The 13,645-nt window shown below is 44.2% G+C and overlaps 1 protein-coding gene across 10 annotated transcripts in view; it reads right to left on the bottom strand.

Annotated features, from left to right (window-relative positions):
• Dtnb (dystrobrevin beta) overlaps positions 1 to 13,077 on the bottom strand; it is a 202,050-nt gene extending 188,973 nt beyond the window's left edge. For 9 of the 10 annotated variants that reach the window (XR_003486952.2, XM_027424544.2, XM_027424545.2 and 6 more), the window contains exons 1-2: positions 12,938 to 13,060; positions 641 to 704 (exon numbers count right to left, since the gene is read on the bottom strand). Coding sequence is in view for 8 of the 10 variants with exons in the window: in XM_027424544.2 (XP_027280345.1) it covers positions 641 to 663 (23 nt within the window). In the remaining 2 variants the exon portion in view is untranslated. Of the gene's footprint in view, positions 1 to 640; positions 705 to 12,937 lie in introns of all 10 variants that reach the window. The other variant, XM_027424539.2, reaches the window with a different exon arrangement.
• Positions 13,078 to 13,645: the final 568 nt, after the last annotated feature.

The following is a 13,645-nucleotide window of genomic DNA, read 5'->3' as shown; positions in this document are numbered from 1 at the left end:
CAGAAGCAGAAAGGGCAGCTGGCTGGTATGGAAAACTACAGGAGTTAAAACCGTGAAAAGGAAATGAGGGGAGAGAAATAAAACCATCTTTGTTCACCTTGACATGATCATCTACGCACAACCCCCAACAGAATTACCAAAACTCTGCCAACTAATAAGCAATTACAGCAAGGGTAGTGGATATATGACCAATACAGAAAAACTATCCATTTCCTATGAAGTAGAAAGAAACTGGAATATGAAATTAAAAACACAATGCATAAAATGAATAATAAAAAAATTAATTTTATTAAAAATTAAAAATAGAGGTGCTGGAGAAATAGCTCAGGTTACAAAAGCACTCATTGCTCTTGCAGGAGACCCAACTTTGATGCCCAGCGCCCACATGGTGGCTCACAACTAACCATAACTCCAATTCCAGGGCATCTGATGCCCTCTTCTGACCTCCATGGGCACCAAGCACATACGTGATGCACATATATACATGCAGGCAAAACACTCACATATAAAATAAAAATGAATAAAGCTAATAAAATAATTTATAGGCACTACGGGCCTATAAAAACAGACGATACCATGCACTAGTGAAGAGGCAAAGCAGCAGGTGCAGACACTGTGAAGACAGTGGCCAGGTTCTTACATAAGGAGATGTACTATTATCATACAGTCCTTGGTGTCTAGGCAGAGATGGTGAAACTGTACATCTACAAAACAAAAACAAAAACCACAGATGTTCGTAGCAGCTTTATTCATAATTGCCAAATCCTGAAAACAGTCACGTGGACCTTCAGTGGGTGAAGAGATAAACTATTCAGTTCTAAAAGGAAATGAGCCAGGGAGTCATTAAGACATTGAAGAAACTTAAGCAAAAATTACTAAGGGAGCCGGGCGTTGGTGGGGCACACCTTTAATCCCAGCACTCGGGAGGCAGAGGCAGGTGGATCTCTGTGAGTTCAAGGCCAGCCTGGTTTCCAGAGCGAGTGCCAGGATAGGCTCCAAAGCTACACAGAGAAACCCTGTCTCGAAAAACCAAAAGAAAAAAAAAATTACTAAGGGAAAAGGACCAACCCAGACCCAGCACATAGAAAGTTCAAAACCAGACTGGGCTAAATGAGACCCTGCCACAGAAACCAATCCAAAAGGACAAAAAGCATGGTTTATACTATACAACATCCATGAAAAGGCAAAACTACAAAGACAGTTAAGACTGGTGACACAAAAGGTAAGGTGAGTAATGAATCCAATGAACATGGAGGAACATTTGTACAATGAAACTATTTTGTCTGATGATGGCTGGTACATTCCATTATACCATTTGTTTAAACCCAAAAACGAAAACGCCAAGTCAACCACAACATAAACAATGAATCTGGGAGTAAACGATGTATCTATGTAGGTTCACTGACTTTAATGAACACACCACACTGGTGGGGAATCCTGGTGATCAGGAGGCTGGGTGTGTGTCAGGACAGAAAGCACACAGGAAATCTACAGACTTTTGAGAAACCATAAACGGAGCTTTGACCCTCTTGCTACAAGATGTCAAAGACTGTGCAAAGGCCTGTGCTGGGATTAGATCCTGAAAGATGCTTATCTTCCAAATTCTACCCCTGCCTCTGGGACAGTAAGAACAAGAGGCCAAGGCTGAAAAGATAACTCAGCTGTTAAGAGCACTAGCTGCTCTTCCAGAGGTCCCAGGTTCAATTCCCAGCACCCACATGGCAGCTCACAACCATCTGTAACTCCAGTTCCAGGGGACCCAACTCCCTCACACAAATACACAAGCAGGCAAAACACCAATGCACACTAAAAATAAATAAATAAATAAATAAATAAAAGTAAATAAATCAAGAAGGAAGAAGGAAGGAAAAGGAGAAGAAGAAAAGAAAAAGGCAGCATGGGAAAGGATCTTGAGAGTGTTGGACTTGGAGGGCCAGTACATACTGGTAAGAAAAAGGGTGTTGACTGATAGGGGGCACTGGCTCATGACTCAGGATTTAATAAGATAAAAACATCTGGAGTCAATCCTGATGTGTTGTGGGAATGACTCATTGAAGCCTGAAATACAATGCTTAAATGACATCCTAGAGAAAATGAGCTGGAGATGCTGGGACTGCAAGAAGGTATTAAGGAAGGTGTCAAAGGGCTCCCTCCTCCCCCACCCCGTCTACACTTTACCAGGTCCTTACATCCTAGGCTGGCAGCAGCTATTCCACTACCACTACCGCTTTGCAGTCTATTTTGATTCCTTCAGGGCAAGCCTCAAACACTATAAATCTACCACCTGGGTACATTCTTGCCCAACGGCTAATGGAGACGACATAGCCTCCACCCACTCTAAGATACCTGTTTCACACTGGCTACAGCTACTCTCCCACTAACATGATGGATAATTAAACCCTTATTTGCTATCTTCTTGTTCCTATCTCACTTCTTCCAGCCCAACAGTTGTTTCCTGGGATAAGCTCCTAAACAAAATACTTGCATTCAAATCTTTGTCTAGAATCAGCTCCTGAAGACATCACAATACCTCTTCATTCAATCAAGTTCATGATCCCGATTCCCTCAAGTGCAAATTTATGAAGTACAAAAACCAAGAGTGCAGTCAATTCTCTCTCCAAGGTGATGCTTTATGGGCATTATTATCTGTCATTAGGCTTTGAACAGATCTAACACACACACACACACACACACACACACACACACGGACCTACTACCACCACAGCTGACCATTTGCCCCTGCTGTTGAGACAGGACCTTGAAGATGAATGCAAGCACAGCTCTCTACTTCCACTTGGGCTCCTGGAATTCTGCCTTCTCTTACCCCCAGCCTAAAGATAACCAATATCTCTCATCATCCTCTTCACACACTGACTCTAATTTCAAACCCTGCCACTTCCTTCCTCCCAGCCACTCTCACACTCACCGCCCATTTTTCCCGTTTTCTACTGCCAAAGCCTTCACCCAGATTAATGAACAAATAAAATTCTATGACCTCCTGATCCCAGAACTCTCCACCCCTTTTTCCTGTAGTTCGCCCTGCAGACACGCAAAGAAACACCCCCACTGGCTACGTCCACATAAACCGGTCAGGTCTTCAGAGCATCCAGCCATCCTCTCGGGTAGGAGCTTCTTCCCACAATAATTAAAGACACAATGCAGACACAGTCTACAACGTGCAAAAGAGGACCAGAGTCCTAGCTGTGAGACTCAAGCAAAGTATCTTAAATCTAAAAGCTGAAACTGCAAGTTCCTAGACGACGCTGTTTAATATTCTTGGCCCAAAGCCAAAGTGAGGGAAGAAGTTTTCACACAGAACACCAAAAACAACAACTCGTGAGATAAAGAATTTTCTAAGCTGAATGTTATCAAAATGAACTATTCTGCAAAGTTATTATTAAAAAAAAAAAAGTTTGAAAACAAGCAGAATAAAGATTTTCCAGGCCAGTGGCATGGCTCCATGAATAAAAGCACTGGGAGGCGAAGTTTGATCCCCAGAGTCTACATGAAAGTAGAAGACAGCTAACACCCAAGGGCTGTTCTCTGTAATCTACATGCACACCATGGCACAAGTGGCCACACTCATATCACACTCACATACAAATGAATAGATAAATACTTTTCCAAAGCACAGACATAAGAAAGGTCTTCCAAACAAATTTTGGGAATAAAACTTAAAACTCAGGAACAAAAACAGTACAATTAAAAAAAAACAACAACAAAAACAAAAAAAAAAAAAAAAAAACAGCCAATGGGCCAGCAGGATAGCTCAGTGGGTAAAGGTGTGTACCACTAATCCTGACAACCTGAACTGGATCCCTGGGACTCACATGGTAGAAGAAGAGAGCCAATTCCCACAAGCTGTCTTTTGACCTCCATTCATATACGTGATAAATAAATGTTTTTAAATGGCTAAAAGGTCTAATTTGATGCCTTGCCAAAGGAGATATAGAGTAAGAAGTAATGATGTGAAAATATGTTCAGTAAGTTCAAAATAGTAAGTTAAAACAATAAAGAGATACACTATGGTTATCTATTAAATGGGCTAAAATTGAAAAACTGACAATATAAAATTTGACAAGAAGCCGGGCGTTGGTGACGCACGCCTTTAATCCCAGCATGCGGGAGGCAGAGGCAGGCAGATCTCTGTGAGTTCAAGGCCAGCCTGGTCTCCAGAGGGAGTGCCAGGATAGGCTCCAAAGCTACACAGAGAAACCCTGTCTCGAAAAAACCAAATCCCCCCCCCAAAAAAAAAAAATTTGACAAGAATGGAGAGCAAAACAAACTCCTCCCTATTACCAGACTGGTGGATCTCTGTGAGTTTAAGCCAGCCTGGTCTACACAGTGAGTTTCTAATCAATCACAGCTACATTGTAAGGTGAGACCTTGTTTCAAAAAAAGTATAAATAAAAATAAAAAATATATCCCCAGGTGGTGGTGACACTCGCCTTTAATCCCAGCACTTGGGAGGCAGAGACAAGCAGATCTCTGTGAGTTCCAGACCAGCCTGGTCTACAAGAGCTAGTTCCAGGACAGCCTCCAAAGCCACAGGGAAAACCTGTCTCGAAAAACCAAATAAATAAATAAATATATTGAGGTGATGGCAGTGCATGCCTTCAATCCCAGCACTCAGGAGGCAGAGGCAGCCAGATCTGAATTTGAGGCCATCCTGGTCTACAGAGCTAGTTCTAGGACAGCCAGGGCTACACAGAGAAATCCTATCTCAAAAAAAAAAAAAATCAAAACAATAAAAAAAATTCACAAACAATATTGTTGGTCTATACTATCATTACATCATCATAGTATCACCTTAGGCATAATATACTCAACAGTGTATACAAATAACATTTTTAATACACTGGAACAGAAGCAGCATCCATCTGCTTTTCCTTGGTCTATGAGTATGCTTGCACTGTGACTTCACTCTTCAGTTGACAGAAATTCCACTCCACAGTTTCTTTGCAGGAATTTTGTTAAGCCAGTCATCTATTTAGCAAGGTTGATTTTCTTCAAATCAAGTAACACAATCTGAAAGCCCACTGAGCCAGGTAGAGGTGAGCAACAACATATCCAAACAGTTTAAGCAGACAAAACATGAGAATCACCCACTCAGGCTGAGGTGTTGCCACCATCAGCTCCCATCCCCTAAGCACATGGCCCTAAGGACTGTCATCAGACATACAGATGACTGTCAGTGGATGGGTTACATATTAATAAAACATAACTGCTTAATCTTCTTGTTACCCTGCCTACAGCACCTTTTCCTATGCCTGTCACTTCTCAATTTTGGAAGAAGTCACAGCTCCAAAATAATAATAATAATAATAGTAGTAGTAATAGTAATAAGCCAGATGTGACCTCTCCTGTAATACTAGCACTCAGGAGGTTAAGGCAAAAGGATACTGAATTCAAGGCCAGCCTGGAAATACAGCAAGACTCACCATGTCTTAAAAAAGACTGAGAAATCCAGACTGTAGGACTTAGGAGCAATCAGGACTGTGCATGTTAGAACTAGCTGAGAACACACTGAGGCCTAAGATTATGAAGCAATTACTTTAGATAGCCAATGATGTGGTATAAAAGCCCTTCCTCACCATCCAACTGTGCACATCACCCTTTGCAAAACAAGCAGGAGTAAATAAATGAAAAGGGAAAGAAATCACCAAAACAGCGGTGCCCTTGATGAGCTTCAGGGAAGAGGGTAACAAGAATCCTCCTGTCTGCTCTGTCCTAGGAAGACAATGTGCTACAGAGCTGAACGCTGTCTACAGGCAGAGGTTAAGTAATTTCCACAGCACAGACTAAAGCAGAGGGGGAGAACGATTTGGAAAGGTTTCCAGACAGTCTCTGCACTGCACTGAGTGTCAAATGAGCCTCTCTGAGTTGGCTTGTTAGTTTCTTAACCTTTGCACCTCTGTCACATCAAAGCACTCAGGTATGGCGCTAGGGCGCTGGCTCCAGCAGTGAAGCACTTGCTTTGAAAGCTCCAAGATCTGAGTTCATGTAAACCCATGCTTTAAAAAAGAAAAAAAAAAAAAAAAGTAGGGGCTGGGTGGGATAGTTCAGTGGGGCAAAGTACTGGTCATACAACATGAGGATTGAGATTTGGATTCCCAGCCCCCACATAAATGTGAAATGAGCCTGGCAGCCTGCACTCATCCAAGTGCTCAGGAGACAAAGATGAGGCTCCTGACAGCAAGCTGACTCGCTAGCTTAGCTAAATCAGCAAGCTCTGGAATCAGGTGTGTGGGAGATCTGTGTGTAAGGCAGAGAAACACTCAAAGAAGACACCATACATCAGTCTCTAGCCCCACATATAGATGAACACACATGCACACACATAAGCAAAAAGGTAAGTAAATAAACCAGGATTGGTGAAAAACAGTTATAATCCCAGACCTGAGGAGGCAGAAATGGGTGGATCTGCCCTACTCTCCAGCCAGCCAGACTCACCAAATCTGACAGCCTGCCAGTGAGAGGCTAACTCAAAAACCAAGGTGAAGTGTGCCTAAGGAACAACACCTGAGGCTGTCCTCTGGCCTCTACATGTACCAACACACACAAGCACAAGCAGAGGCACAGGCACATGCACACACATCGCTCGGGTATGGAAACCCATGTGCAAATACAGTCTCCTGAAAAAAAAAAAATCTGCCAAATTCCCTTATGATCCATGTGACAGACAGGCAGGTTGAAGCTCAGACTGCCATTAATACAGAGCAGAGGGAAAAACAAAACAAACAAAAAAACTAAAGGCATGGTGTCAAATGCCTTTAATTCCAGCACTCCAGAAGGCAGAGGCAAGTGAATCTCTGAGTTCAAGGCTAGCCTGGTCTACTACACAGAGAAATCCTGTCTCGAAAAAACATAAAAACAAAACAAGAAATAGAGGCAGAAGGATCAGAAGTTAAAGGTCATCCCCAGCATAGTGAGTTTGAGGCCATACATAGGGCTGTCTCAAAAAATATACAAATTGCCAGGTGGTAGTGACATATGTCTTTAGTCCTAGCACTTGGGAGGCAGAAGCAGGTGGATCTCTGTGAGTTCAAGGCAGGCATGGTCTATAGAGCTAGTTCTAGGACAGCCAGGGCTACACAAAGAAATCCTATCTCAAAAAACAAACAAAAAAAAGAAATAGATATAGATATAGATACATATATAAATAATTTAACATACTGGGCAGTGTGCCACATGCCTGTAATGCCAGCACTTGGGTAGTTAAGGCAGGATTGCCATGAATTGAGGCCAGCCTGGCTTGGACAGTGAGTTCTAGGCCAACCAGTAACCACAAACTGAGACTCTGCTCAGAAATTTTTTTAAAACAAAGGAAAAATTAAGCTGTAAACATGTCTTTCTATTAATTAACTACAACACAAAGTAGTCCATCCTATTCCCCTTATTTTTAAGTTTATTTTTATGAGTATGGCTATTTTGCATATGTATGTCTGTATACCATGCACTTGCCCAGGGCCCACAGAGACCAGAAGAGGGTATTGAATCCTTGAGACTGGGATTACAGATGGTTATGAGTTACCATGCCATGTTGGGAATCAAACTCATGTCTTCTAGATGAGCCACCAGTGCTCTTACCCACTGAGCCATCTCTCTAGCCCCAGCAATCTAACCTATTTTCTACCATACTAAAGAGAAAGAAAGAAAAAGATCACTTCAACAAATGCCAAAAACAAGCCACTCTTAAAATTCAACACTGAATAAAACAAAACAAGAAGAGACATCCTTAAATTGATAAGAAACATCAATCAAAAGCCAGAAAATATTAGAAAACATTACAGATTCTAGCCAAACACTGTAAGCATCCATTCAGGAAAGAAAAGAAAAAAAAAAAATTCAGTGCCCATTGTCAACTCTGGTACATGAAGGGTCAACAATAAGGAAGAGACAGTGATATGACCCTAAGATCCACTCAGATCTCTATTCAACATAGGAGACACCTCACTGCAACCTCTTTACCTCAAATCAATGAAAAAAGAAAAAAATGTAATGGAAATCAAAAAGACAAAGCTTAAAAACAAGAAAAACTTCCACTGGGATCAGAACCATAACAGGAGACACAATTATGAGGATGAAGCTACAGACTTCTGGATTCTGAGTCCAAACCCTGTACCTCCTGCAGGGGAACACAATTCCAAGCAAAAGAGGGTAGAGAATATGAGGCATCTACACCAGACTCACTGTTGCAGGCCAGGGACAGGCTGGAGCTGAAAAGAAATGCCACCATCAGTCTGTAGAGAATGCAGATTATGTAATGCTATGGGTTTAGAAAAGTGGGAAGGTAATAGACTCATGGCTAGGAACTGAACCAGGGTATAGGGTATACATTTATGATCCGACCTAAATCAGCTACCTCCAAGGGCAGGACCCTTGACCCACCCACCCCCAGTCTTATCTGATTCCAGACTGGGACCCCTGCAGGCCAGCTGAACACCTGAAATCTCACATACAACACACAAAAGGCTGAGCAAAGAAAAAAAAAAAAAAAAAGACATTTAAGCCAGGGAGTGGTGGTGACATCTTTAGTCCCAGCATTTGAGAGGCAGAAGCAGGCAGATCTCTGTGAGTTCAAGGCCAGTCTGATCTACAGAGCGAGTTCCAGTATAGCCAGGACTACACAAAGAAATACTGTCTTGAAAAACCAAAAAGAAAAAGACATTCAAAGTAGAACGAATCCATGTTGTAAGATATTTGATTACACTATGTAAAGATATGTCACAGTGATTGGTTTAATAAAAAGCTGAATGGCCAATAGCTAGGCAGATTTTCCAGGCAAAGGATGCTGGGAAGAAAAAGGTGAAGTCGAGAGGAGACTCCAGGGACACAGAGCAGGCAACATGGGCTTTACAAAGTAAAGGTAATTGAGCCACATAAAAGAATGTAGAGTAAAAGATAAGGGTTAATTTAAGTCATAAGAACTAGTCTGAAAGAAGCCTAAGCTATTGGCCAACCTTTCTTAATTAATAAGAAGTCTCCATGGACTCACTACAAATCCGTAAGTCAAAACTTCAAATCACAGAGCAAAGCCATACTAAAAGTAAGCTATCAACAGCAGTAAATGAATATTAAATCATCCCAGATATTGAGTTCACAGACAGCATGACAAGACTGATTTTACTAGTTCATTTAGGAGCACTTAGACATAAATGTTAAATTTATATGAAATTGCCACTTTGGAAACCAGCTTGGCAATTTCCTATACAGCCAAACATGTTTGATATGGAATATATAGCCAAACATTTATGTGATCTGGTATATTCTGATCTAGTATTGTACTGCTAAATTAACCAAGTGTGTTTAAAAAAAAATAAAAAAAAACTTGGGCCAGGCATTGGTGGCACACACCTTTAGTCCCAGCACTTGGGAGGGAGGCAGAGGCAGGTGGATCTCTATGAGTTCAAGGCCAGCCTGGTCTACAAAGCAAGTTCCAGGACAGCCAAAGCTACAGAAAGAAACCCTGTTTCGAAAAACAATAATAATAATAATTAATTAATTAATTAAAATTTTAAAAAAATGTGTGTCTACAAAACACCTGCACACAGAAGATTACAAGTTTTATTCAAGGTTACCAAAAATTTTCACAAGATGAATGAATAAAAAATGGTATTTTCATTAAATGGAATATTATTTGTTGCTAAAAGCCACCAGTCCATAAGCAGATATAGAAGAACCATAAATACATATTAGTAAGTCAAAGAAACCAGGAAATATAAGATAGAGAATAGAAATAGAGAAAAAAAAACTCTCAATTTTTATTCTTTACTACAGTTATGTGGGGGGGGGGTAGCCACCCACATGCTATAGTAGGTGAAAGTCAAAAGACAACCCACAGAAGTCAGTTCTTTTCCTCCACTGTGTGAGTTCCAGGAATTGAACTTAGGTCATTGGACTGGTGACAGGTGCCTTTACCTGCTGAGCCATATCACCAGCTTGAGAAATTTTTCTGAAAACATACACGCATACCTAGAGCCACTTTTTAGGAGAAATTCTTCATATATTTATGACATTGAACCATACATATGACTGGAAGGTGTATTTGCTTTCCACTCACTGAACAATTATCATTAATGGAGACTTAAATATACTAAATATAGTAAATTACAAACTACTAAGAAATCACACAGTGAAGATGACCCAGGTAGATCCCTATGTTTCAACATAAAAGAAAGAAAGAAAGGAAGGAAGGAAGGAAGGAAGGAAGGAAGGAAGGAAGGAAGGAAGGAAGGAGAAAAAGAAAAAGTAGGTATGCCAAGTGGGTTTTTTTTTTTTATCTGAGTATCTTATAACCAAGTATGCATTATGAGCTACTTGAACTACTGAAGTCCAAGAGCTGCCAGGCACAGAGACTCCAACGCAAATGATACCCCTAAAACTGGACAGCATACAACCAGAAACCACAGCTCTAATGTATATGTAATTTGAAATAAGTAAAATGGGGTGGGCTGTCCTCAAAGATAGCATGAGTTAATCTTCTGGTGATACAAATGTATATATTTTGATTGGGATAGTTTACACAGTTATATATGGTTTTCCTTTGTTTTTGTTTTCTTTGCAGAGGGCTTTTGTTACTGTTTCCCTTTTGATTTTACTTTCTGTTGAAACAGTCTCCCCATGTAACCCTGGCTAGCCTTAAACTCACAGTGATCAGCTTGCCTCTGCCTCCAGAGACCGGGATTTAGACATGTGCCACCACACCCAACAATATGTATGGTTTTTTAAAACATCCAATTCAACATGTAAAATCTGCCCCTTTTATCATATGCTAACTATGTATCAAGAAGGAACAGTAGCGCACACCTGTAATCCCAGCACACATGGGCAGGAGGATAACTACAAGCTCAAAGTCAGTCAGGGCAACATAGAGAAGACCTCTATCTTAAAAACAAAATCACAAAAAAAGTTTGTTTTAACCATGCAGGGTGGTTCACTCAGGAGACTGAGGAGATGGCCACAAATTCAAGGTCAGCCTATATCCTTGGCTACAGTATATTGAGTACCAGGCCAGCTGGGTTCAGCAAGACACTGTTTCAAAAGGGAGGGGGCACTGATTTTGAAATAAGTGTAAATTAAGCATCTAGAAAATATTAGGAAAGCCTGAAACCAAGGTACCAAAAATTACAGAGCCACGTAGACACCCCAAAACAAAACTTACTATAAACTTAAAGGTTGCATGCTCACTAACATGAAATAAAAGTGTTGCTTCAAGGCTCACTATATATTCAACGCCAAATTTGTACTGATATTACTTTCATTAGATGAGGAACTAAGGCTCAGATATGTTAACACTGAAGACATGAAATAAATGGTAACTGGAAATCTCATGAACTCTAGTATTTTAACTCCAAGTAGAAATTCTGTCTTCCGGGAAAAATTATTGAACATCATGACACCGCCAGCACCACCTTGACTTCACAACCTCCTTCAGAGGCAGTTCCACTTATGTCTGATAAAAATCCTCAGAGAACTCATAAAAGGTCAAGTTTTAATTTGGCAAGCAAAGTAACCCAACAAGCACTGCAAGCCAGAGGAAGGGAACAGCAGCCTGGGGCTGGAGAGTCCAACACCCTGGAAGGTGGAGGACGGAACTCCTGCCCTTACAGGACTGACCAGACATTCTCTCACCTCAGCATTCTGTCACCTCAGAGCCCAGACCCAAGAGGCAGAATAGAAACTACAAGTGTTCGTAGCAAAAGCATACTCCATCCTCAAAAAAGCATAACAAAAACAAACAAAAAGCCAATGAGAGAAGGACCAGAACCGGATCTCAAGAGACCACCCAAAGAGCAAGCGCCTGGTACCCAACATGCAAGAACCACGTGGATGTAAAAGACTGGCCACAAGCCACCGGAGTCTGCCACCCAGGCCACTGTTTTAACCTACCCAGTGCCTAAAACCCTGGCTACCCGAGGCAAAAAGACGATCTGAGGCCCAAAGAAGTCCACCAACCACCCCTAACTCTAGAGAGGCAGACACTACTCCATATAAAATGTATCAAACCCCTGCTTCCTCCAACACTCATTCAGTGGACATCAATTCTAAGACTACTGGGATCCAGGCCACATCCTGAGGACTAAGCTTAACTCTAGTTGAGAAGGCAAGGTTCTCTTTAAATTTTCCTTTCCCTCTCTTTTAAATGTCACTAAGACCCTTCCAATCTCTTCTCAATAACTCCCACCAGCTTCCCTTGAGTAGCCTACTTTCTCCACAAACCAAGCAACTTAGGGATCTTTTTTCCCATGGTTTCCCATGGAAAAAAGACTAAAGAGGCTGAAATGACCAGGACAAGAGACGAGAAATTGAGCGCTTTACATTTTATATGCATACTTTCACGGCCCAACTGTCAGCACTTGAGCAGCAAATGATGGCTGGGAGTGACTGAGTCGTGACCCCGGGGCTGACCGCGCTTGTCTCCTGCTCCGTAGCTAATCAATAAACGCTTTGCAGAGAATGCTGGAAGGTCTCCCTGATTCCCCAAGGCCTGGCACGGGGAATGTAACCGTAAGCATTCGGCAGCCGCATCCTCCCGTCTCTTCTCGGGACACTATACCCATCAAGGGTGACCTGGGTGGACAGGTTCGTCTACCGGGAGACACCGAGGGGGCGATCTGGAATGAATTCCCTTCCCTCTGCCAGGGCCTGCCTGCCTCACCTGCCCTCTGCCAGGACCTGCCGCCTTCGCCCCCTTCAGCACCTAACCCGGAGCCTCCTCCCCGCAAGCCGGGCTCCCGCTGCATCAGCAGGCGCGCGCAGCCCGGCTCTGCGCCCCGCCGCCACCGTGCGCGCGGGTGGCCGGAGGACCCCCCCTTCCTCTCTCCCTCCCCGGCCCGGCGTGCCGTCTCCCAAGGGTCGCAGCTCCACGGCCGCGCGCTCCGCCACCCCGCAGGCTCCCTCCTCGCTCCTCCAGCCCGGGCGGAGGACTCCCCACCTGGCTCACTTCCCGGCCGGAGCTGAGGGGGCGTCGCGTGGCTCTCCGGCGGCCGCAGCCTCCTCCGGCCCGGCCCCCTCGACTTGAGGCGGCTGAAGCAGCTGCAGCGGCTGAGGCGACGGCGCCCACTCAGGCCCCGGAGCCGCCCCCACGGCGAACGTTCCCGGCGCCGGCTCGCGCCGCTTCCCCCGCCCGGCACGCGCAGCGAGCCCGCCCCCGGCGCGAGGGCGCGAGGCGCGAGGGCGAGGGCGGGTGCGCGCGGAGGGCCGGCGGGCGGGCGCGCGAGGGGCGGGGCTTCCGCCACGAGAGGGGGCGGGGAGGCGGCCGCGTGCCCTCCCGCGGGTTCGCGCGCCCCCTCCGGGCCTCTGCGGTGCGCGGGCGGCGGAGGCGGAGGCGCGCTTCCACTCCACAGGTAGCTGCCCGGCGGCTGGATGCTGCGCCGACGTGACTGCACCGTAAGGAATGCCAAGAAACACCCGGTGAATGATTCACCCGCGCCTCGAGCGCGGGCTCCTGCCCCGGGTGACTTTCCACATTGACTCAGCAGGCTCACTGAGCACTGACTCCGCGTCTGGTGCGCCGTGGACATGCTCTGGGTCACAGGCCCCTAGGCCCCAGGAGCGCGTAACTCAGGGGGAAGAGCAGCCTTGCGAGGACCGAGTCCGGTCACCTGCGAATAGCCAAGCCACAGCCGGATGCTGTGAGAGG

The sequence above is a fragment of the Cricetulus griseus genome, chromosome 7 (genome assembly GCF_003668045.3).
Source record: "Cricetulus griseus strain 17A/GY chromosome 7, alternate assembly CriGri-PICRH-1.0, whole genome shotgun sequence".
NCBI lineage: Eukaryota > Metazoa > Chordata > Mammalia > Rodentia > Cricetidae > Cricetulus > Cricetulus griseus.
The sequence above is the reverse complement of the archived record's forward strand: the minus strand, read 5'-3'. Positions and strand labels throughout refer to the sequence as shown.